The 26,076-nt window shown below is 37.8% G+C and overlaps 1 protein-coding gene across 1 annotated transcript in view; it reads left to right on the top strand.

Moving 5' to 3' along the window:
* Nucleotides 1-26,076, top strand: part of IARS1 (isoleucyl-tRNA synthetase 1) — an 81,039-nt gene that overhangs the window by 11,748 nt on the left and 43,215 nt on the right. Inside the window, exons 6-14 of the mRNA XM_082656336.1 lie at nt 1,497-1,614; nt 5,691-5,838; nt 14,822-14,909; nt 15,176-15,236; nt 18,051-18,146; nt 21,079-21,201; nt 21,728-21,819; nt 22,742-22,840; nt 25,034-25,160. Of these exons, the coding sequence (XP_082512462.1) occupies nt 1,497-1,614; nt 5,691-5,838; nt 14,822-14,909; nt 15,176-15,236; nt 18,051-18,146; nt 21,079-21,201; nt 21,728-21,819; nt 22,742-22,840; nt 25,034-25,160 (952 nt within the window). The remainder of the gene's footprint in view (nt 1-1,496; nt 1,615-5,690; nt 5,839-14,821; nt 14,910-15,175; nt 15,237-18,050; nt 18,147-21,078; nt 21,202-21,727; nt 21,820-22,741; nt 22,841-25,033; nt 25,161-26,076) is intronic.

A 26,076-nucleotide genomic window follows, 5' to 3' on the forward strand; every position in this document is an offset into this window, starting at 1 on the left:
GGAACGTGTTGGCATATAAATAAGGCATATAGACCTAGGGTGAATATTTAAAAAATAGTAGGAGATACATTTAAAATGATAACATTAATTTAATGGTGATAATTTAGATTGAGTTGGTGCTTTTGAGTATATAAAGTACTTCCACTTGAATTTTCTCAGATGATCCAGAAAGTCCTGTGGATTGGGTTAGGACCCACTTTGAGGTAAAGGCAAGTGGTTGTGACTTGCTTGAGATCACACAACTAATTATATGGCTCTTAGGCTTGAATCTTGGTCTTATGATGCAAATCTGACACTTTTCCTCTGGTCTCCGGTGAATGTCCTTGCATCAGAGTATATAATTTAAGATTGAGTTTAAACTTGGGAAATTTGTTACAAGATGTCACCTTTTAGGCTTTATCCAAAGCCAAAGGAATACGATGAAAATACTTGCACAGTTTTACATAAAAATGTATTTTAACAAATGGGAGAGAATTTAATTCATTTATTGTGCCAAGTACATAGGAATCGAACTGTAAAAATGAGTTAAAGACAAGTAAGGATTCCTACCAAATGAATTCTGGCACCCAGTTGGGAAAGGTGAGTAGTCACCACAGGAGAACCTGGGATGACTGTTTTCCAGTGTCTTGCTACATTTAGCTTAGAGCAACATGTTTAAGTGTTTAATAAAAGTTTTTGACTGACTGTAGGAGAGATATCTCATCCTAATCCCAGTGGTTTATACTTTTTAAATTGCCTCTGTAAAACTGTCCATTACAGTGAAATTTAAGCAGTATACCAGAAAACTATTAAGAAAAACAAGAAGTCTGGGCTTCTCTGGTGGTGCAGTGGTTGAGAATCCACCTGCCAATGCAGGGGACATGGGTTCGATCCCTGGTCCGGGAAGATCCCACATGCTGCGGAGCAGCTAAGCCCCTGCGCCACAACTACTGAGCCTGTGCGCCTAGAGCCCGTGCTCCGCAACGAGAGAAGCCACAGTAATGAGAATCCTGCACACCGCAACGAAGAGTAGACCCCGCTTGCTGCAACTAGAGAAAGTCTGTGTGTAGCAACAAAGACCCAACACAGCCAAAAATAAATAAATAAAAAAGTAAATTAAAAATTTTTTTTTAAACGTCTGAAATCCCAACCATAGTTAACATATTGGTGAAAATCTACTTTTTTAGCACCTCTAAAAATGTAAATGTGTATACTGATACATAGTTTTACATAATTGGTACCTCATTGTACAGTATAGTGTCAATTGCTTTTCTCAGTCAACATCAAGTCATTAACACCTTTCCATGTCAACAGTTATTTGCACTTTTAATGTCTACATAATATCTCATTATACTGAGCTGTTGTAATTTATCAGCTATTCACCAGTTGAGAGACATTGTGTTTCCACTTCTTTGGCTGTGAGAAACTCTACAGACAGAAACTGGCATAAATGTTTGCATTTGGGAAAATAGAATTATGGTTATGTAATTGTAAAATTCTGTCTCTTTACTTGCCAGGTGGGTCTTCAAACAGCTCTATGATAAAGGCCTTGTTTATAGAGGAGTGAAAGTCATGCCCTTTTCCACTGCATGCAATACTCCACTTTCCAACTTTGAATCTCACCAGAATTACAGGGTATGTGAGATGTCATTGGTGTTAAGTTATGTACTCAGAAGTTAAATGGCTGTGGTGATCATGGTAACTTAGTCCCAGTGTGGAATGTTAGCCGGGGGAGTGATGTGAATGATGTGTCTTAATGTGATAGGTTTTGCTTGTTTTAACCATATTTTTATGCCTCTCTTTGTTTAATAAGTCCAGCTCTGCTCTATTTTCCTCCAGTCACTGTTTCATAAGGGTTACAGCTTAGGGTGTTTTTGTGCCTCATCTGAGGCTTTGTAATATCATTTATTTGTTAAAAGTATTTGGAGGAAGATCTGATTTGCAATTGGTGGTGTGTTATGATCGTTGATGAATGGAATAACTTGCTGTCGTTGGTATAAGAGTTTAGACGTGTCTGTTGTTTACAAAGTGTACTGCTTTACCTTATCCAGGGAGATAGTAAAGACTGTAAGTCTTCAGGAATAAGAACTATCTGTTCTCATGTGTGTATATTCAAGGGGTGTTTTATTTCTGAGTTTATCTAACCCTCTTTGTTTTTAAAGGATGTTGATTTGTTTGGAATTCCATCTCACGGCTAAGGTTTGGAAAAGAGAAATGTGCTGTAAATAAACAAACTGTGTATTTACCTGCATGTCATTATTATTAACACTTGCATTTCAAAAGCACTTTTCGTCTTGCAGAATGCTTTCAACATCCCATTGGATCGTTGCATATCCTTGTGAGGTAGGCATGATGATGCCTGCCTGTTGTCCCCTAAATACCCTTCTATGGCGGTGCTCATGTTATTATGTTTTTTTAATAAAATATTTTAAGCACATAAAAGTGTAGAGAATAATATACTAACTATTGAGTACCAAAGACTTAAGTTTTGTCAAATCTTAATATATTGCTGTATTTGCTTACTTTTTAAAAACACTTTAACATGGAGAATTTCAAGCATATACAAAAGTAGACAGAATAATTAATTAACAGAATAATTAACTCCCATGTCCTGTCGTGTATCCCCTACAATCTCTGGTCAATCCTGCCCCATCTACACACTCCACTTACTTCTCCCAGACCCTTTTTCCAAAGCAAATTTTAGACATATCATTTTATCAATAAGTAATTCATTATATATCTTCACTAGATAAGAAATATTTCTTTAACATTACCAGAGTACCATTATCACACCTTAAGAAGTCATCATCAATCATTTTTAATGTTCTTAATATTAAATATTCTGTAGTTGTTTAACTCCTGGATATCATCAGTGTTCACATTTCTATTTGTCTCATAAACAGCATCCTTTTTTTCCCTCAGGTTATTTCTAGTTGTTTTTTTTGGTTTGTGTTTTCTTGTTTTGTTTTAATCGAGACATAAGGAAGGTTCATACACGGTAATAGTTGTCTTTTAGGTCTGTTTTAATGTGTAGGGCTCCATTTCTCTTTCTATGTTTTTCTTTTTCTTTTTTTTTCCCCCTTGCAAATTGTTGTTTGGGAAACAGATATTATCTTGTAGTTTCCCACAATCTGAGTTTTGATGATTACATCTCCATAATCTAACATTTTCTCTGTCCTCTGCATTTTATAGAAATAAGTACTTCTTTTTTTTTTTTTTTTTTGCGGTATGCGGGCCTCTCACTGTTGTGGCCTCTCCCGTTGAGGAGTACAGGCTCTTTTGGGGAAGGAACTAAGGTCGCGCAAGCCTCGTGGCGTGGCCAAAAAATTAAAAAACAAAACATGGGTTTCACTAAATGCATCCGTTGTTGATTTCAAATACATCAAATGTCACAGATAGCAGTTGATTAGTTTTGTCTGGTTCTGTACTTTGAAGAAATGGAAAGATCCACTATGTATTCTTCTGTTTCTGGCTTTACTCACTCAGCATTATGTTTGTGATAGTCATCCATGTTATGTGTAGTTTTGGGTCTTTTGTTCTAATTTCTGTGTAGGTGAATATACCACAGTTCGTTTATTTACAGCACATTTCTCTTTTCCATTTCCTTCTTCACATCCTGATAGGTAACCACTATGCTGAATTTGGTGTTTCTTTTTCATGCATATTTTTATTATCTATATAAGTATCCGTAAGCAGTATTTAGTGTTGTTCGCAAGTTTTTAAATCTCATTCATTGTATTTATTCTGCATTTTTCTTATTATTTCTATTTATTCTTGCCTTTTATACTAAACATTGTTTTAAATTTTCTTCATATTGATACATGTAGCTTTAAGTTTATTTTTAACTGCTGTATAGTGTTTCATATAACAGATTACAATTTATTTATTCATTCTTTTGATAGATATTTGAGGTGTTCAGAGGGCACAGCCTTTTTTTCTTTTTAAATGGTAACAATTGGTGTTGCTCCAAATGTTTTGTAATATAAATCCTGTGTACTATGCTGGAATTTTGTTTGGTAACTAAATTTTTACATGTTAGAGTCCCATTATAGCTTGTTAGGTCCTAGGGTTTTCAAAGTGTATACTCTTCTATAAGTAAATAAATACATTCTCTTATTGGGAAAGAGCAAGCTGTATGGAACTAAATTGAGTTACAGAAGAAAGTCCTTCCAACTTTTCCAAAGGTAAACCAACTTGTGGTATATAAAAATATTTATTTTTTATATTGTCTAAATTTTTAGTTTTTAGAAGTCTGGTTGATGTGATTATTTATGAGGCTTATGCTCATTGTGGAAAATTCAGAAGCCATAGAAGATATAAAGAAGAGGGAAAAAAATTATAATCTCAGTACCCAAAGGAAATCACTATTAATGTTTTATTTAGAGTTCTCTTCAGTGGCTTTTTAATTTTTTTATGTTTATTACTATACGTACTAAAATTAATAATTTTTATATCTTAGTACCTATTTCCTGGTTTAATAAGACAACATTTTTTTGCTCCTCCATTTACTTACTCTGTTCCATATACTGGCACAAAATGAATGTGAAGCCAACACCCAGATAAAGTTAAAGAAGAACCTTGTCAAGCAACCTGTGAAAAGCTCTCCCTTCTCATGGTCCCTTCAGTTTAGCATGTATCCCCCCACTCCTCTATAGCAACCACTGTCCTCGCTTCCAACCTCATTGTTTGCTGATTCTGTACTAAATATAAATGGAATTGTACACTTTGTTCTTTTTTTGCATCTGGCTTCTCTTGCTCAAGATTATGTTTGTGAAAGTCATCCATGTTGTGTGTAGTTGTAGATCATCATTTTAATGACTGTCTAGTATTTAACTTATCCATTCTATTGTCGATGGACATTTGGGTAATATACAATTTTTGGCTCTTATCAGTAGTACTACCGTGAGCATTCTGGAACTTGTCTTTTGGGGAGCATATATACACATTCCCAGGAGTGGGATTATTGAGTCATAACGTATACTTACATTTAGCCCTAGTACAAGAGTTGGCAAACTTTGTAAAGGCTAGATAGTAAATATTTTAGACTTTGTTGGCCAGATCTTTCAGTCCTGTCAAAACCATTCTTAGGTCTTGGGCTCTATAAAAACAGGTAACAGCCAGATTTGACCCATGCATGGACAATGGTTCATTGCCTCCCACTCTAACCCCAAAGGGATTATACTTCCACTAGACAGTTCTGATGACACTGCATCCTTGTCAGCACTTAGTATTTTCTGTCTTTTTTCACTTTGGCCATACTATGAGTGTGTACTAAGGATTGTGTTTGTTTTTAATTTTTGGCATAATTTCAGACTTCCTGAAAAGTTGAAAAGAATTCTCATATACCCTTCAATTCAAATAAAGAATAACACTGTTTTCCAAAATCGTCATTTTATTGACCTAATTCTTTATGGACTTGTTATAAAATAGATCATTGTAATAGTGAAACCTCATTTATGTATCCCACTTGCTACACTATAAATGTTTTATTTGTGACTACTAAGGTAATTATTAAAGCATTTTCTTTATATAAAAAATGTATTTGGAATTTCTCTCTTTGTATTTTCTTTTTACAAATATGGCAGATTTTTTTAAAGCTCAGTTTATTCTGAAAATAAAAGTTTATTTTATTCTTTAGGATCAGTTCGTTTTTCTTCCATGTCTACTATTATGGAATCTGTAAAAGAATACTTTATTTCATTTTATTTCAGGATGTTCAAGATCCTTCAATATTTGTAACTTTCCCTTTGGAGGAAGATGAAAGTATATCTTTGGTTGCCTGGACAACTACTCCCTGGACTCTACCTAGTAACCTTGCCCTGTGTGTTAATCCAGATATGCAGTATGTGAAGATTAAAGGTAAGTGTGAGCCTGGTTACTTATGATCAATATGAATAAAATAATTTTAACGAATTTTGGGAAAGAATGAAAGCTTACATTTCTGCCCTTTTTTTTTTTTACTTTTTTAATTGAGGTATAATTGACATACATTATGTTAATTTTAGGTTTACAATAAAATAAACATTTGTGTACCTCATGAAATGAACACCATAGTAAGTCTAGTTAATATTCATCACCATACATATTTACAGAATTTTTTTCTTGTGGTGAGACCTTTTAAGATCTCCTCTCTCAGTAACTTTCAAATATGTAATACAGTATTATTATTATTATTTTTTTTTTTTTTCCGATATGCGGGCCTCTCACTGTTGTGGCCTCTCCCGTTGCAGAGCACAGGCTCTGGATGCGCAGGCTCAGCGGCCATAGCTCATGGGCCCAGCCACTCCGCGGCATGTGGGGTCTTCCTGGACCGGGGCATGAACCCGTGTCCCCTGCATCGGCAGGTGGACTCTCAACCACTGCGCCACCAGGGAAGCCCTGTAATACAGTATTATTAACTATAGTTGCCATGCTATAAATTATATCCCCACGCCTTATTTTATAATTGGAAGTTTGTATCTTTTAACTCCCTTTACCCATTCCACCCCACACACACACATACACACCCCTGCTTCTGACAACCACCAGTCTGTTCTCTGTATCCATGAGGTTTATTTTTGTTGCTTTGATTTCATTCTTATTCCACATATAAGTGAGATAATATATTATGTGTCTTTCTTTGACTTATTTCACTTAGCCTAATGCCCTCAAGGTCCATCCATGATGGAGTGTTTTTTGTTTGTTTGTTTTTGCGGTATGCGGGCCTCTCACTGTTGTGGCCTCTCCCGTTGTGGACCACATGCTCTGGACGCGCAGGCTCAGCGGCCATGGCTTACAGGCCCAGCCGCTCCGCGGCATGTGGGATCTTCCCGGACCAGGGTACGAACCGTGTCCCCTGCATCGGCAGGCGGACTCTCAACCACTGCGCCACCAGGGAAGCCCCATCCATGATGTTTTAAGCAGCCAAATTTCAGTCTTTCTTACAGCCAAATAGCATTCCATTGTACATATACATACCATATTTTCTTCATCAATCCATCCATTGATGGACACAGGTTGTTTCCATAATTTGACTATCATAATTAATGCTGTGATGAACATGGGGTGCAGATATCTTTTCAAGTTATTGTATTCATTTTCTTTGCATAAATACCCAGAAGTAAAATTACTGGATCATATGTAGTTGTATTTTTAATTTTTTGAGGAACCTCCCATACTGTTTTCCATGGTGGCTACGCCAGCTTACATTCCCATCATCAGTGCAGAGATTCTCTCTTCTCCACATCCTTGCCCACACTTGCTGTCTCTTGTCTTTTTGAAAACAGCCACTCTAACAGGTGTGAGGTGATACCTTATTGGGGTTTTGATTTGCATTTCCCTTATATAACTGGTATTGAGCATCTTTTCGTGTACCTGATGGATATCTGATTGTCTTCTTTGGAAAAATGTCTATTCAGATCTTCTACCCATTTTTTAAATTGGTTTGGTAGGTTTTTTTTGTTTGTTTGTTTGTTTGTTTTGCTATCAAGTTGTATCAGTTCTTTATATATTTTGGATATTAGCCCCATATCAGCTGTATGATTTGCAGATATTTTCTCCCATTCAGATGGTTGCCTTTTCATTTCGTTGATTACTTTTGCTGTGCAGAAGCTTTAGTGTAATGTAGTCCCACATTTTTTTTTTGTTTGTTTTTATTTTTGCTTCTGTTTCCTTTGCTTTTGTTGTCAGAGCCAAAAAAAAAAAAAAAAAAGACATTGCCAAGACCAATGTCAAGAAGTTTATCAACTATGTTTTCATCTAGGAATCTTACGGTTTCAGGTCTTATGTTAAAGTCTTTTATCCATTTGCGTTAATTTCTGTGTATGGCATAAGAGAGTGGTCCAGTTCTCCCAACACCATTTATTGAAGAGATTCTCCTTTCCCCATTGTATATTCTTGGCTCCTTTGTTGTAAATTAATTGTCTTATGTGTGAGTTTCTTTCTGGGCTCTCTGTTCTGTTCCGTTGATCTATGTGTCTGTTTTTATGCCAGTACCATACTGTTTTGCTTACTAGAACTTTGTAATATAGTTTGAAATCAAGGAGTGTTGTGCCTCCAGCTTTGTTCTTCTTTCTCAAGATTGCATGGACTATTCAGGGTCTTTTGTGGGTCCACATAAATTTTAAGATTGTTTATTCTATTTCTGTGAAAAATGCCATTGAAATTTTGATAGGAATTGCACTGAATCTATAGATTTCCTTCAGTAGTATGGACGTTTTAACAATATTAATTCTTTGAATCCATGATCATGGAACACTTTTCCATTTATTTGTGTCTTCCATTTCTTTCATCAATGTTTTAAACTTTTCAGTGTCTAGGTCCTTCATTTCCTCTGCTAAGCTTGTTCCTACATATTTTATTCTTTCTGATGCAATTGTAAATGCAATTGTTTTCTTAATTTCTCTTTCTGGTAGTTCATTATTTGTGTATAGAAATGCAACAGCTTTCAGTATATTGATTTTGTATGCTGCAACTTTACTGCATTTATTTATTTTTATTTTTTAAAATAAATTTATTTTTATTTATTTTTGGCTGCATTGGGTCTTCGTTGCTGTGCGTGGGCTTTCTCTAGTTATGGCAAGCAGGGGCTACTCTTCGTTGTGGTGCACGGACTTCTCATTGCAGTGGCTTCTTTTGTTGCAAAGCACGGGCTCTAGGTGCATGGCCTTCAGTAGTTGTGGCACACAGGCACAGTAGTTGTGGCTCGCGGCCTCTAGAGCGCAGGCTCAGTGGTTGTGGCACACGGGCTTAGTTGCTCTGCGGCACGTGGGATCTTCCCGGACCAAGGATCAAACCTGTGTCCCCTGCATTGGCAGGAAGATTATTAACGACTGTGCCACCAGGGAAGTCCCTCCATTTATTTTTTAGTTCTGAGATTTTGGTGGAGTCTTGAGTTTTCTATATGTACTATCATATTATCTGCAAATACTGAGTTTTACTTCTTCCTTTCCAATTTAGATACCTTTTATTTCTTTTTCCTGCCCAATTGTTCCAGCTAGGACTTCTAATACTATGTTGAATAAAAGTGGCAAGAGTGGGCATCCTTATCTTGTTCTTGATATTGGAGGAAAAGCTTTCAGTTTTTCACCAGAGTATGATATTAGCTGTGGGCTTGTCATATATGGCCTTTATTATGTTGAAGTACATTCCCTTTAAAAGAGGCATTTTTAGTAGAAGTTGTTCAAGTAATTTTATCTAGCTACAAAGAGAGATTATCAGGATAAACTTTGGGTTTTTTTGTTTGTTTGCTTGTTTGTTTGTTTTTGGCCACACCACACAGCTTATGGGATCTTAGTTCCCCAACCAGGGATCGAACCCAGGCCCCCGGCAGTGGAAGCATGGAGTCCTAACCGCTGGACCGCCAGGGAATTCCCAAGGATGTTGTTATTATCAAGTAACGGAAAAATCTCTTAACTCCCTGGGTTTGTGTGAAGGCAGGGCCTGGATATGTATTGTTTAGGGCTATGCCCTTATAACCCATTACCTAGAACAAAATAAGTATTCAATAAATATCAATTAAATGAATGAATGCTTAAAAAGTCTTATCATGATAGATAGGAGGAAATAAATAGACAATAGATGGGTCACACTAGAAATAGAACACAATTCATTAAGGAAAACTGAGTTGGATACAATATTAGAGAACATCTAAAATTTTCTCAGAAAGTTGCTTAAGTCATGCTTAATTATTATTTTAAAAATATTCTTTATTTTGATTTTTAAATAGACATCAGTATTAGTAATCAGGACATAGTTTATACTTATAACTTAATAAACTTATTACAAATTATACAAAAAATAAATGTATTTACTAGAATCAGTAAAGCCGTTGGGGCTGGGAGGTAGCATGAACTCTCTGGTCACATGTCTTATGATTTATTGTTTGGGAATCTGTTCTTACGTATGTCATAATCACTCATATGTGCTAATAACCCTGGGGAAATTTGCCTTTTATTAAAATTTCTTAGAAACCCAGAAAACCTCTACTAAATAATTTTCTAGTAGTGAATACATAGGTATGGTGTTATGTAGCAGGATATGTTTTGGAGGGAGAAATCTGATAATGAGTTTCAAACAGCACAGCAAAGCCAGTTAGCTTCCAGTGTACTTCTAAAGCTGGAAATAATCCAACTGTTTGGGCCTCCTGAAAGGATAACCATGCCTGTTTCATGTTGGTGAATTCCAAGGCTTGAGGCAAGGGATCCAGAAAGGAAGCCATAAGAAGTGGACAGAGTGAAGGTCAAGAGTATATTTTCAGGAGTTTAGGGAAAATAATATAAGAAAACATGTGGAACACATCTTAGTTTACTGATTCCTACTCCCCTCTTTTACATGTCCAAGCAACTAGTTTATCTACTTATTTCCCTTGGCCTAGGAAAAGGACTATTTTTTTACCCAGAATTTCCTTCTTGGTCCAGTGTAGAAGTAAATACTACTTTTTTTTTTTTTTTTAGTTTTTTATTTAATTTTTCTTTTGTATTAGACTATAGTTGATTTACAATATTGTGTTAGTTTCAGGTGTACAGCAAAGTGATTCAGTTATACATACACATATCTATTCTTCTTCAGATTATTTTCCCATATAGGTTATTATGGAGTATTGACTAGAGTTCCCTGTGCTATACAGTAGGTCCTTGTTGATTATTTTATATATAATAGTATGTATATATGAATCCCAATCTCCTAATTTATCCCTCCCCCCAACCTTCCCCTTTGGTAACCATAAGTTTGTTTTCTAAGTCTGTGAGTCTTTTTCTGTTTTGTAAATAAGTTCATTTGTATCATTTTTCAGATTCCACATATAAGTGATAACCATATGATATTTGTCTTCCTCTAACTTACTTCACTTAGTATGATAATCTGTAGATCCATCCATGTTGCTGCAAATGGCATTGTTTCATTCTTTTTTGTGGCTGAATAATACTCCATTGTTTGGGTTTTTTTGATGTAGAGCTGCATGAACTATTTTTTATATTTTGGAGATTAATCCCCTGGCGGTTTCTTCATTTGCAAATATTTTCTCGCATTCTGTGAGTTGTGTTTTCCTTTTGTTTGTGGTTTCCTTTGCTGTGCAAAAGCTTTTAAGTTTAATTAGGTCCCATTTGTTTGTTTTTGTTTTTATATTCATTACTCTGGGAAGTAGATCCAGGTATTGCTGTGATTTATGTCAAAGAGTGTTCTGCCTATGTTTTCCTCTAAGAGTTTTATAGTATCTGGCCTTACATTTAGGTCTTTAATCCATTTTGGGTTTTTTTTTCTGTATGGTGTTAAGGAGTGTTCTAATTTCATTTTTTTACACGTAGCAGTCCAGTTTTCCCAGCACCACTTAGGAAGAGACTGTCTTTTCTCCATTGCATATTCTTGCCTCCTCTGTCATAGATTAATTGACCATAGGTGCGTGGATTTATGTCTGGGCTTTCTATCCTGTTCCATTGATCTATATGTCTGTTTTTATGCCAGTAACATACTGTCTTGATTACTGTATCTTTGAAGTATAGTCTGAAGTCAGGGAGCCTGATTCCTCCAGCTCCATTTTTGTTTCTCAAGATTGCTTTGGCTATTCGAGATCTTTTGTGTTTCCACACAAATTTTAAGATTTTTTTTCTAGATCTGCAAAAAGTGCCACTAGTAATTTGATAGGGATTGCACTGAATCTGTAGATTGCCTTGGGTAGTATAGTCATTTTGATCATATTGATTCTTCCACTCCCAGAATGTGGTGTATCTTTCCATCTGTGTCACCTTTGATTTCTTTCACCAGCGTCTTATAGTTTTCTGAGTACAGGTCTTTTGCCTCCTTAGGTAGGTTTATTCCTAGGCATTTTATCCTATTTGATGCAATGGTTAAAAAGAAAAAAAATTACATTTCTTTTCTTCTTTTAATTAATTAATTTATTTATTTTTGGCTTTATTGGGTCTTCGTTGCTGCGCGCGGGCTTTCTGTAGTCGTGGTGAGCCAGGGCTACTCTTCATTGCAGTGTGTGGGCTTCTCATTGCGGTGGCTTCTCTTGTTTCAGAGCACAGGCTCTAGGCATGCGGGCTTCAGTAGTTGTGGCACACGGGCTCAGTAGTCGTGGCTCGTGGGCTCTAGAGCGCAGGCTCAGTAGTTGTGGCGCACAGACTTAGTTGCTCCATGGCAGGTGGCATCTTCCTGGACCAGGGCTTGTGTGCCCTGCATTGGCAGGCGAATTCTTAACCACTGCACCACCAGGGAAGTCCTACATTTCTTTGTGGAGTAAAAATAGAAGTTTTTGAAAAAGTATTAGATTTAATCAGAAAAATAACCTCTAAGAGCATTTTCATTTCTGATTGAAAAATTAACACAAAACATTAAAATTAACACAAAAAAATTAACGTTGTACAGAGATATAAAAAGTAAAAATTTCATATACTTTTCAGATTATAATACTTTTATACATCATGCTCCTATTACAGATGAAGAACCTGAGATTCAAAGGGGGTGGCGTATCATTGCTATTAGGAATCTCCAGTATGTGTTTTCTCAACACCGCCAAGCAATTAAATCAATTCAAGCACTAGCTATCTGGAGCTTGAGTCAGATATCACAGGTCAAGAGCTTAGTCCTACAAGACTTCCCCCTGCCACTGCAACCCCCCCGCCCCCTTTCAGATGTCAGTCACAAGTTCCGGTTGTCACCTGGGCTTCTCACCAACCCATGACGCCCTCCTTGGGTCCGAAGAGCAACTCACAGAACTCAGAAACATTGTACTTACTAGATTACTGGTTTATTATAAAAGGAGATTGTAATGGATACACATGAACTGCCAGATGAAGAAGTGCATAGCGTGAGATCTGGAAGGGTCACAAGCACAGGAACTTCTCTCCCCAGAACTGGGGTGGGCTACTCTCATAGCATGTGGATACGTTCACTAACCTGGAAACTCTCCAAACCCCATCCTTTTGGGTTTTTATGGAGGCTTTGTTACATGGGCACAATTGATTAAATCATTGGCCATTGGAGATTGAACTCAATCCTCTGACCCCTCTCTCCTCTCCAGAGGGGGCTGGAGGTGGAGTATGAAAATTCCAACCCTGTAGCCATGTGCTTGGTTCACCATCCTTAGGTTACCTAGGGGTTTTACAAAAGTCACTCCATTAACGTAACAAAAGACACCTTCCCACCACTTAGGGAATTCCAAGGGTTTTAAGAGCTCTGCCAGAACAGGGATTAAGACCAAATATATATTTCTTACTCTATATCATAGTATCATAGAATTGGTACCAGAACTTGAGAACTTTGTACCTTTCAAATATTTCCTGGTGGTCAAGTTAACCATAGTCTTGATGAGGCCCTTTCCATAGAGATTTATATGAAAAAAGAAGGTTGGTACCTTCAGGTTTCTATAGTTTATGGGGAGCAGGGGGAAGTCAGGGAAAGAAAAGAAAAACTCATAGCCAGAAAAAGAATCCGTCTTACAAGACAGTTAACTTGATTCACAATAGCTTGTGCTATCAAGGGAAGAATATTGAGAAAGGAATGGAAAAGTGTTGGGCGTCAGATATTTTTATCATTGTTTAGCTGTGCCTTAGGAGTAGCTAAGACCAAGAGTTGGTTTCTAGCGATATCAACTGGGAAGGAGCTGTTTCCACATAGAGCCTGGCTCTGGTGTCTACTGCTGCTTCTCCCTGCAAGTGCATTTCTGTCTGTTATAAGTTTCCTGAGTTGCCTGTGGATCATGGCCATTCCGTAGTAAGCCTGACAGCCATAAAGGCCATCTGGCTGAGATTTCAATCATGTCATTCATCTGCCTGCATACAACTCTTTTACTTCTTGTGTTCTTGTGTACCATGTGTTCTGTGTTTTATTCAGAAAATATAGACTCCACTTATAATGAAGTTCCTGTGAGGTCAGAACTGGTGGATGGCAACATTATTTGTGGTAGTTTTTCAGTGAATTGCAAAGGCCTTCACAAGGATCCATAGATACTCATTTTTCTTACAGCCTTAGTATATTCTTAGGTATAGCTTTAGTATATTCTTGGGTATGTCATACTTTACATGTGGGCGTTTAAATTAGCCTAAATTTTTGTAAGGCAATTTGTCAGTATCTATTAAATTTTATATGTTTATGCATTTGTTTCAGCTTTTCTCTTCCTAGGATAGTATCCTTCAGAAATGTTTCCAATATGGGTACAAAGACATGTATAAGAATATTCGTTATCCCAGTGTTCATAGCAGTAGCAATTTGAAAACAGTTTAATTGTCTAGCATTAATTGATATGTTAAAAATAACTTGTACCTCCATAAGATGGAATACTATAGAAGCTATTTAAAAGAATGAGAGAATCTATATGTGCTAACATATGAGAAAATGTTCACAATGTATTATGTGAAAACAAATTACAAAACTGTATTGAGTTATATCCCATAATTATTAAGTTACATGTTTACATAATATGTATGTTGATATATACGTAGAAAAACACCTGGAGGAATAGACACTGAAACGATAGTGTCGAGGCGGGGGCGGGGTGGGGTGGGGAGTATGAGATTATGGGAAACTTTTACTTTGTGATCTCTTCTTGGTTTGCTAATGTTACGGATTTTAAGCACTCATATATGTTACTTTTGGTAGGAGAAAAGATTAATTTACTTAAAATGAATAGAGGTGCAGTTAGCAACAACTGATGAGCTGCCTTAACAGCATTTGATGTTTTTGTCTTTTTCGTATTTGGAAAGCATGTGTGCCCTAGCGTTCTTTTTGGTGTTCCTCTGTCAGTGCTGAGCACATTGGATGCAGGTGATATAGGAGCCCCTGGAGGGAAAAATATGCAGATGCATGTCTTTAGCGTAAGCCAAAGCCTGAATATCATTGAAGTCCACTTTTTCCCTTGCTCTCATAGATGCTGTCAGAGGAAAATTATACATTTTAATGGAAGCCAGATTATCAGCCCTCTATAAATTGGAGAGTGACTATGAGATCCTTGAAAGGTGAATATACACCTCATTGATTTGTATGTGTGTGTGTGTGCACGTGCATGTGTGTCTTTAGCTTTAAAAAGTGAGATACTTTATTGCCCAAAAGCTATATTATGCAAGTTTAGTTTTAAGTACTAATACCAAGTACATTCAGGTCACACGTTCCAGCACTCATGATTTAGGAACAAGGAAACCAGAAGGGAATGATAACTTGATGTGGCTGTAGCCTCATTTCTTTGATAATTTTAATTGTGAGTTTGCCTTTCTCTTTTTTCTAGATTGCCTGGTGCCTATCTCAAAGGCAAGAAATACAGACCGCTGTTTGACTATTTTATAAAGGTGAGCTTAGAGACTTCTACCACAGGAGCTGTCCACAACCCAAGTATTTGATAACTGGAGTGGTATTTATATTGTCTTATTGTTATATTGTTTGTACAAGTGTGCCTAAATCCAAAAATCTGTTTTAGTATTACAAAAATTAAATTCTGTTTGTATTGCCTTCTTGCTTTAATAATTAAAATCCTATAGGAATTTTTAAATACTTTTCTCAGATTACATAAGGAATCAGTTACTTTGATAAGATTTAATATGTGTATATTTGTATTGTTTATAGTCCACACATCACCCAGGCAAGTCGTTGAGGTGTTTTTTGTTTTTTGAGTTTTGTTTTTACAAACTTAAGGTAGTGCTTTTACAAAACTGTGTGTGTAAAAGTAAACAGAGTTCATTTCCAGGAATTGATGAGGTGGGTGCTTTAAGCTCAGACATTTAGTAACTTAGTTCTTATAAGAGTCACAAAGCTATTTTATGTGGTTTTCCATTTTCTGGCAACAGAATCCACAGCTGTAGCTGTAAACCCCACCACCAACAACAAAAGAATAAAGTCAGCAGGAATTTCCTGTTGGTTCTTATTTATAGGTCTTGGAGTGAAATAATGAGCAACACTCTCAGACCCGGTTTTACACATTATGTGGAAATTATTTCAGTTGGACGTAGCATTAGCCAACAAAACCTTATACCATAGCCCATGATAAAATATTTGCTTACCTCTGTTCTGGTTCAGTGTAGGGATAGAGTTTGGCTAATGCAGGTGATCTCTGCCATTTGGGCTCTGTCCACAACGTCACATCTGCCTCTACATTTTTGTGCACCTGAGTGTTTTCCCATGTTTTTTATCTCCTAACTAATGGCATTCCTCCTCATTCCATGTTGCTGCTGATGGATTTCCAAACACTTTACCTGGTCTGGTCCCTCCCTTGAGCCTGTAGTCATTTGCCAGCACATTCCTCAATGGGTATTCTCCAGTTGACACAAGGCAGTCCTACTCCCTAACCACATTCCCTAATGTTGATTTAAACATATCCTTTGCTTCCATCACACTGGCCCTTTCTTTTCCTCCCTCTCTGCCTTTGTTTTTATTGTCTTCCTCCTCTTTTTTAAAAAACCCTCACCTTGCTTTAACGTCATATCAGCTTGACACTCTTCAAGGCTAAACTCAGGTGCCATCTGAAAAAAAAGCAATTTTTGAAATGCTTCTTTGGTTTCTCCCTCTGAAAAATATCATTCCTGCATTCTTCTCTTCTGTATCATAACATGTTTTTCTTGTATTTGTTTTTATTTGTCTTAAAACCTCTTACACTAGATCCCTTTGAGAACCTAAGGAAAGTTCAGCCCTCTCAGAAAATGCACATGAGCACAATAGATAGGAACTTTAGGTTAAATCAGAAGTCTGTCTGGAATATGCACTCAGTTCATACTGATCTAAGTTATTTAAGAACAACAACTATCCATTCAGTTAGCTTCCTGAAATTTCTAGAACGTTTGGTGAGTTTTAGAAAGATGCTGCAAATTCTTTGAAGACAAAAATCATCTGGTGTATACCTAAAATACACGTGTTCTGAAATATTAAGTGAGAGCTATGAGAGTAGATGCTGTCTTTGAAGGATAGCACTATAACTCTCTGTGTGAATGCTGACCCAGTTCATCCTTGGCAGGGGAAGGATCTAAAACTGGACTTCGAGAGATAGGAATGCAATGTAGGGTTTCTTTGTTAGAAACCCTCTACAGTTAGAAACAGTAAGATACCTTTGTATTCCCTGTTCTTACATCTGATTCTAAGAACCCACATATTATCTCTCCATGTTTAAACTATTGAAGACACACCTTTTAGCACCTATCATACCACACCAAAAATATTTCCAGGTGACTTGGGTTATAGCAATTAAAAATTCATAGTTATTTTTCAAGTTTAGTTTTAAGTGAATGCCAGAGAATTAAAGAGTTGTGATATAGTTGAAAATAAAATTGCGTTTGGAACCAGAAGACCTTCTTTCAGGTCATTACTAGTTGTATGATTTGGGCAAACCATTTCATCTTTGTTCAGAGTTTGTTCATCTGTGAAATTCAAATACAACCAGAATATTTTTAAAACATGAGACTGCTGATGCCTTTTTCACAGGATTATAGGATTAAATGTGAAAATAATTTCTGAAAGTACTTTTTGCAAAGGCAGAGAGGTAAGAAAGCAAAGAAAAGAAATATTAAGAGATAAAGGTAGAAGAAGTAGGTCTGTAGTGTTTGTGTATGAACCTGACTTTATTGTTGTTACAAAGAAAATCAAACTGAGAACATTTCCCTTCATGTTACAGTAGGTGGAGTACCTGTAACTAGAACTTGTAACTCAGCTCCCATACCGATTCTTCCAAGGTTTGCCTTTTATTACTGAATAACCTGAGCTGGACTGAAAGGAAAAGGAGCAGCAAAGCATATGCAGTGATTGAAAATATACCCGGAAGTGAATGGTTAAGGAAGCACATCGTCTGAGACATTTTCACGAAAAACTGCATTCTAGGGCAGGGGTGAGGTTGGAAGAACTGATGAAAAAGCACAGTTTTGTGGCAAAGGAAGTTAGAAATTTTTCTCTGCAAGTCTTCAAATAATTATTTCATTTATAAGTGATGACCTGTTATTCATGGAAACGATGTATTGAATTAGCATGTTTCTTCCCAATCTGAATTATTCTGTCTTTTCTATTTCTGAAAATAATTTTGCATGTTAAAAGATTTTTCAGGCTCTTACCAAAAACTGTTATTAAATTAATATTATGGTATGGTATTGTTTTACTCTTTAAGCCTGATAACCTTTCTTTTCCAGTGTAAAGAGAATGGTGCTTTTACTGTGCTTGTTGACAACTATGTGAAGGAGGAAGAAGGCACTGGGGTTGTACACCAAGCTCCTTACTTTGGTGCTGTGAGTAGTATATGTCTTGCAAATGCATTTATGAGAAATAAACGTCAGTGGCCACTGAGGTGTGTGTGTGTGTGTGACAGGGAGAGAGAAGAGAGATGTTTCTCACTGTTTTTCACACTATGGAGTTAACCTCTTTTCAGGCTCACTGCCCCCAGAGATAACCTTATAAAACTTGCATCTGTAATTCCTTTTCACCCTGAGCTGATTTTTGAAAATGGTGTGCTAAATCCTGAATGTTGCTGGGCATTTAGTCTTTCTAAAAGGCATGCTGTGTTTTCATTCATTCACTATTGCTGTACACTTTGCCATTTATGATATGCAGTTCTGGGAGTTTTGACAAGGGCATAGAGTCATACAGTCCCCACAACCATCAAAACTCTGAAAGGTTCCATCACCTTTGCTGTATTCTTGACTAAATAAATACTATATGATCAGAAGGGAGAATTTGACCTCTTTCCTCAAAGCTATGCAGTGTGGTTAATTTTAAGTTTTTCCCAGAGTAATTTTTCCAAAAATGTAATCCTTTTAATGTAATTTGTATATGAGTAAAACAAGAGCATAGGGTTTAAGGGCACACATTTAGAACCAGACCTCACCTTAGGTCACAGCTCTGCCACTAACAGGCCATCTCTGGGTAAGTTACTTAGCCTGTCTGGACTTCCTTTTCCTCCTCTGTGACATGGAATGATAGTACCTGCCCGTCTGGGAAACTACAGGGATTAAGTGGAGTCATCCATATAGAGCGTTTAGCACAGTGCCTGACACTGTAAGAGTGTGTACTGCTGGGGGTGTAGCACCCACTGGGGACCTACAAATTCCTCTTGGCTTGATCATTTTGTCAGAGAGGCAGTGAAGCTAGTCTGTCTCCGTTGGTCTTTTTTTTTTTTCATACTTAATCTCTGCAGGGATTTTTATTATGGAAGTCTTCAAACATACACAGAAGTAAAGAAAATATAATATTCCTTATGTTCACATTATCCAGCTGCTTTAATTATTAATTTGGAATTTCTGTTATATCTGTCTCGTTCCCTGTCCCCTTCCCCAACACCTTTTTTATTTTGGCTGGAGGGTTTTGTAGCAAATCCTCAACATCATATCTTTCATCTGCAAATACTTCTGTATGCATCTCTGACTGATAAGGACTTTTATTTTTAACATAGCCACCATGCCATTATACCCAATAAAATTAACAATTGCTTAATATCACCTAATACCTGGTCAGTATTCAAATTAGATGGAAAGTAAGCATTCTTGATAATACTATTTATTGAGTTTTAGTAATTAGTCAAATTTCAGCTATTCATTATAATTTTAGGGTCAACTGGTGTCATTGTTCCACTGTTAATAAATAATGAAAAGGTAACTTCTTGGTGTGTATCTGTCCTGAATGCCAGGCAGGTTAATGTTATAGAAGATCAGATCTTTAAATTTCAGCCTTTAACCCCACTTGGTAGACGTTTTCCAAGAGACCTTCCATGTTGCGGTTTTGCCAGACAATGTGCTATGTGATCTCTCCACAGAGTCTATGCACTTCTACATGACCGTGTTGAACATTACCTGTTACTCTGGCTCCATTCAGGAATGCTGCTCTTAGCTAGTCGAATCGAGTAGGGCTGTTTGCTCTATACTAAATGGTTCAAATTGCTGGACTTTGGGGCTTGTCCTGTCTGTGTTGCTTACTGTTTTTTTTTTCAGGGTCTTCCTTCATGACCAGGCTGTCATTGCCCTTGGCTGTCATGTGCCACATGCACATGTCGCATCACGCTAGGCAGCCTCTCAGCATAGCGAGAGTTGAACATAGGCCCAGGTGGAACCATACTGGCTTTCCAGTTTATCTTGGAGTCAAACCAGTGTTTGGTTTCACTATTTAGTCCAAGACAGTCCCTTTAATTTTATATTCAAACAGCATAGCAAAGAGGTAAAGACCTTGGACTCTGGAGCCAGGCTGTTTGGTTCTGAATGTGAGCATTGCCACTTTGCAGCTGAGTTATTTCTTTGTGCCTCAGCTTCTTCATCCGTAAAATGGAGATACTTGCTGGTTTGTCTGAGGGGAACACATGATGAAAACCTAGTACATCTATCTGCCTTCCTCACAGGATCATTGTAAAGGTTAAATGAGCTAATATAATGTAGTCAGATGTTCAGAGCACTGTTTGATATAGCACTTTATAATCAGTTTGCCCTTATTATTGTTAACATTGCTCAAAATGTATTCCTGAAGCATTGTGGTGAACCCAGCCTGCCTGGGGCCCATATTACTTATTTGTAAAGTGAATAGTTTGGGGTTTGTTTGTTTGTTTTATTTATTATTATTTTTAAATTAATTTATTTATGCACGCCACACCACGCGGCCTGTGGGATCTTAGTTCACTGACAAGGGATTGATCCCAGGCCCTGGCAGTGAAAGCGCCAAGTTCTAACCACTGGACCACCAGGGAATTCCCGTAAAATGAGTAATTTGGATTTAGATCACTGTTGCCATCCTTTCAGGCACTCTTTTGACAGGATGCAAATCCATATGCACATCAAGCATTGTGCAGTACTAAATGGTTTATGCCTTACACGTGTATGTTCTTCTGCTTTGTGCATACATGTATGTGTATACATGCTGCTGTTATAAATCAAATTTGATTTTGTTCTAATGTATTCATATGTTTCTTCTTACTTAGTGGATACTCAGCTATATTAGGGGTTTGTGAAGTAATGGCTGGGAAGACTGATCTAATCCCCTAACCCTGCTATAGGGCTCTGGATTCTCTGAATAATCCTTGAGTTAACTTCAGTTGAGAGGATAATGAAAGTTGGATACATTTATATGTCAGAATACTGAAAAATTTTCCTCTAAATTTATTGCCTCATATGCTCCTCTCTTGCCACACCCACACTTAACTGTTTTATTCTTCCCTTCTTCTACCTTTCTCCTTTTCCCCAGGATGACTATCGGGTCTGTATGGATTTCAATATCATTCAGAAAGACTCTGTCCCTGTTTGCCCTGTGGATGCTTCAGGCTGTTTCACAGGGGAAGTGGCAGATTTTGCAGGACAGTATGTGAAGGTCTGTATCTCTATGGCTTAGAAAGGTGTCGGTTTCATCGTACTTCTTTCATTAATCAGTTTTTTGTTAAATAGCTTCCATATGTGGGATTTTTTTCCCCCAGGAAGTAGATTTTGTTTTGTTTTGTTTTGTTTGAGCACATAAAATCAGAAAAAATAGACATATTATCAGCTGCATTCCAAGGGTCTAGTATCTTCAGAGGAAGCATGCTGTAATTTCAAAGGTAGAAATCAGAAAAAGTGGGCTCTGGTTTGTGACTCCGGAAACGGCTTTGTGACCTTGGGGTAATCATTGCTGATTGAAAATTTCACTGCCTTAAGTGGTCTGGAACGTACTTTAAAAGTACTTAAAGTTACACAGTGGCTGAAATGTGAACCAAGTATTTTTATAGTACATTTGTTATTTGTGCCTTTTATTCATAGTAAAGGTATCAAAATAACAAAGTTTAGTAATATACTTAATTATATTGTATTACTAAGTATTGTAGGATATTTTAATGGCTAGATTTAAAATTTTTTTTAAATAGGATGCTGACAAAAATATTATCAGGACCCTAAAGGAACAAGGTCGACTTCTTGCTGCCAGCACCTTTACCCACAGCTACCCTTTCTGCTGGAGGTGAGATGAAATGTAGCTCAAGCTTCAGCTTTGTGGATACATTTGATATGTGTGCCCATTCCATCAGTTCATGGTTCCCATCTCATTTGTATCCTTTAGAGTTAGTGTTTGAAAACTTCATTCTTGTTTTAAGGAGAATTTTATGAATTCATATATTAAGTTATTTCGTTCCTTAGGTGTAAGAAACAGGCATATGCCAATATGTATTGTGTTGGGATCACAGTTCTCTAGGATGAGATATAACTCTAAAACTTTCTAATGGAATTTAGTGAGAAATATAATGTGCAATTTTTTTTTTTTGGCTGCATTGGGTCTTTGTTGCTGTGCATGGGCTCCTCATTGTGGTGGCTTCTCTCGTTGCGGAGCACGGGCTCTAGGCATGCAGGCTTCAGTAGTTGTGGTGCGTGGGCTCAGTAGTTATGGCTCATGGGTTCTAGAGCACAGGCTCAGTAGTTGTGGCGCATGGGCTTAGTTACTCTGCAGCATGTGGGATCTTCCAGGACCAGGGATCGAACCCATGTCCTCTGCATTGGCAGGTGGATTCTTACCCACTATGCCATCAGGGAAGTCCCTGTGATGCAAGTTTTAATATAACATCATACTATAAAGATGTGGGTGAAAATGGAATGTTCAGTGGCATCACGTTTTGTTCCCGTGTTTCCTCTTTGCTGAGGTTGACATCATTTCTTAGTCAACTGTCACACAGCAGAACTATATTTTTTCTTGTTCTCTTATTAGCTTTCACCTTCTTGTGAGAGATGGAGGGAGATGACATAGACATTAGTATTTGCAATAGAAATAAATATCAGTAGAAGGCCTAATAGTTGGTGATGATATCAGTAAGAAACTAAAGGTCAGTCTTACCCTTTGCCCCTGCATACCTCAGTCTGCCCAGCCACATTCTGCATTTTTGCTTCCGCAGGTCAGACACTCCCCTCATTTACAAAGCAGTGCCTAGCTGGTTCGTTCGGGTGGAGCATATGGTAGACCACCTGCTGAGGAACAATGACCTATGTTACTGGTGAGCAATAAGATGTGTGTCTTCATAATGTCCTTTGTCATGTAGTTAGTACTGGTTTATACTTCCCTCAAGTTATAGTAATTTTAAAAGCCATCTTTTATTGTATATTGTAATAATAGCTATTTTTCTGTTTATTCAGGAACACAAAATAATTTAAATAATATTATATAACAGAAGAAACAGCCCTCTTATGACAGGACATATAGGGGAACATTTTTCTTTTTTAAACCCAATGGAAATGAGAAGTTGCCATTTATTTGATTTAAAGAATGGAATGACTTTGGAAAACTGGCTGTACTCTCAGAGTCCATTAGCTTTAAATAGTAGTCATTTTCAGGATATACATTTATTTTTGGATATACCTACAAAAGCCATTTACACTTACTACTTTTGACACTTGTTGAGTTCCTAAAATATGACAATGTCTTGTGTACACTGGTTTCATGGATAAACACTGCAGGAACAGAAGCCTTTCTCTCCTCAGCTAATATCTAAACTGCAGAGAGGTGTTACAGTAGTTCCTCCATTTTTCCGTAGCGGGTATGTTCCAAGACCCCCAGTGGGTGCCTGAAAACGCAGATAGTACCAAACCCTACACTGTATAGACTGTGTTTTTCCTATATCTACATACCTATGATGAAGTTTAATGTATAAATTAAGCACGGTAAGAGAATATCCAAATTGCCAGCATCACTGCTTTTGCCCTTTGGGGCCAATTTTTAAGTAAAAATAAGGGTTATTTCCACACAGGCACTGAGATAATCAACAGCTGATGTGGTAGCCGAGATGGCTGCTAAGTAACTAGTGGGCGGGTAACATATACAGCCTGGATATGCTAGAAAAAGGGATAGTTCATTTCCCAGGCAGGATGGAGTGCAAGGGTGCAACACTTCATCATGCCACCCAGAACAACGTGCAGTTTAAAACTTATGAACTTTTTACTCCTGGAATTTTCCTTTTAATATTTTTGGACCACGGTTGACTGTGGGTAACTGAGACCATATGAAACCACAGATAAAGGGGGACTACTGTACTTCAACCTGTAGGTGCAAGAATGATACAAAACTAAATCTGTGTATTCCAGAAGAATGTTTTTCCCTGAGAGTTTTGAGGGTAATAACTATTTCTTATTTTCCCCAAGAATCCAGCTTGACTTTAAGTTGTGTTCTCTGGGGAAGTAAGAAATAGTGCATTTGATTTTGGAAGAATGGGGAGAATCTCAGGGCAGTAAAAGAAAACTATAGCTTTCTATATTTCTTAGCAAAGTGAATTTCTCAAGAGCAAAATGTTTTTTCATTTTTATACCTAGGAAGCTCTTTAGTTTCCTGGTAGAGCACTGAGTATAGAATATTCGTGTGGCTGCCTCATTGAGGGGGGCTGGTGACAGGTGTGCAGGCCTATAAACTGACCTAGGATGGTAACTGCAGCACCTGAGAAGACAAAATGTTTTGGAGCCTAGGTGTGCCCTAACTCAGCCTTGAGCTTGACAGCGTTTCCTACAAAGCTGAACCTTAAAGAATAAGGAGTCATTTACCAGTCAGAAGCTATAAGAGCCTTGGGTAGGGGGGTGGCTGAGGGAAGGAGGGTGGCTGGGTGAACGTTATCGAAGTAGAGGGATGGCATGGACAGAGGCAGTGAGGTAAGAAGCTGCATTCTAAGGAACTTGCCTTATTGCTAGAGCCTACAGTGCAGTGGCGGGACTGCAGGTGAGCCTGGAGAGGCAGCTTCTCACCAGCTACACATAACCCCTCCTATTCAGACTCTTACTTTGTAGGTGATTAAGAGCCCTTGCTAATTAGCCCTTGCTAATGCTTTTACTGAGCGCAGTAAAAGCGCTATTGTATGGATGACCTGAAGACTAGATCTAAGTAAGATCAGGCTAGCTGTCGTCATGGTGATTGGTTAGCTGTCGTCATGGTGATTGGTTAAAGGATTGTGGCAGTCCTGCAGTTGGAGAGCAGGACAGAGCTTGTGTGCTGTGGGGTTTCATATTACAGAGCATCTTCCTGGGATGGATTCATAGCAGAAACAGCCTCTGTGGGTCTTCTGGTGCTGTCCATTTGGAAGACATTCTCGTAGGAGTGAGCTCAGCATTTCCAGAATGTTAGGTTCACAAAGGCTTATGCAGATCTAATTTACAAATTTACTTACTAATGTTTTTATGTGATTGGTTATCTGATCTGTTTATTGCAGGGTCCCAGAGTTTGTGCGAGAAAAGCGATTTGGAAATTGGCTGAAAGATGCACGTGACTGGGCAATTTCCAGAAACAGATACTGGGGCACTCCTATCCCACTGTGGGTCAGCGATGACTTCGAGGAGGTGAGGCAGGGCAGTGTTTACTTGTGTTGATTTTTGCTAAAGCATTTCATTCATGCATCTCAGTATGGGATAAAAGAATATGGTTTCTTTTCTTCTTTGCCCCTTTCTTATTGCATCAGGTTTTTTTCTTTGTTCCTTCCTAGAATCATGACATAAATAAGAATATGTTTTTAAGATTTTAATTTATTTTTACTTTAATTAAATATAGTTTTAAATTTCCCTCTGTGTAGGGCTTCCCTGGTGGCGCAGTGGTTGAGAGTCCGCCTGCCGATGCAGGGGACACGGGTTCGTGCCCTGGTCCGGGAAGATCCCACATGCCGCGGAGCGGCTGGGCCCGTGAGCCATGGCCGCTGAGCCTGCGCGTCCGGAGCCTGTGCTCCGCGATGGGAGAGGCCACAACAGTGAGAGGCCCACGTACCGCAAAAAAAAAAAAAAAAAATTTCCCTCTGTGTAAAAGTGAAAAATGTAATTTGTATTTTTCTCGGGAAACTCCTCACATTGTTTATCTTGTGTTGCTCAGAACTCTTTTTCTCCTTTTGAGTTTCTGATGAACAGAATAGAGACTCCACCCGCTGCACTAAGTCACAGCATATTAAAATGGCCCTATTAGTGATAAAAAAGGATGACTTAAAAGAATTACCAAAGTGGGCTTCCCTGGTGGCGCAGTGGTTGAGAGTCTGCCTGCCGATGCAGGGCACACGGGTTCGTGCCCCGGTCCGGGAGGATCCCACATGCTGTGGAGTGGCTGGGCCTGTGAGCCATGGCTGCTGAGCCTGCGCGTCCGAGCCTGTGCTCTGCAACAGGAGAGGCCACAGCAGTGAGAGGCCCGTGTACCGCAAAAAAAAAAAAAAAAAAATAATAATAATAATAAAAATTACCAAAACATTGCAGACCTTTAATTTAAAATCAAATTGTG

This window comes from Grampus griseus, assembly GCF_964374135.1.
Source record: "Grampus griseus genome assembly, chromosome: 6".
NCBI lineage: Eukaryota > Metazoa > Chordata > Mammalia > Artiodactyla > Delphinidae > Grampus > Grampus griseus.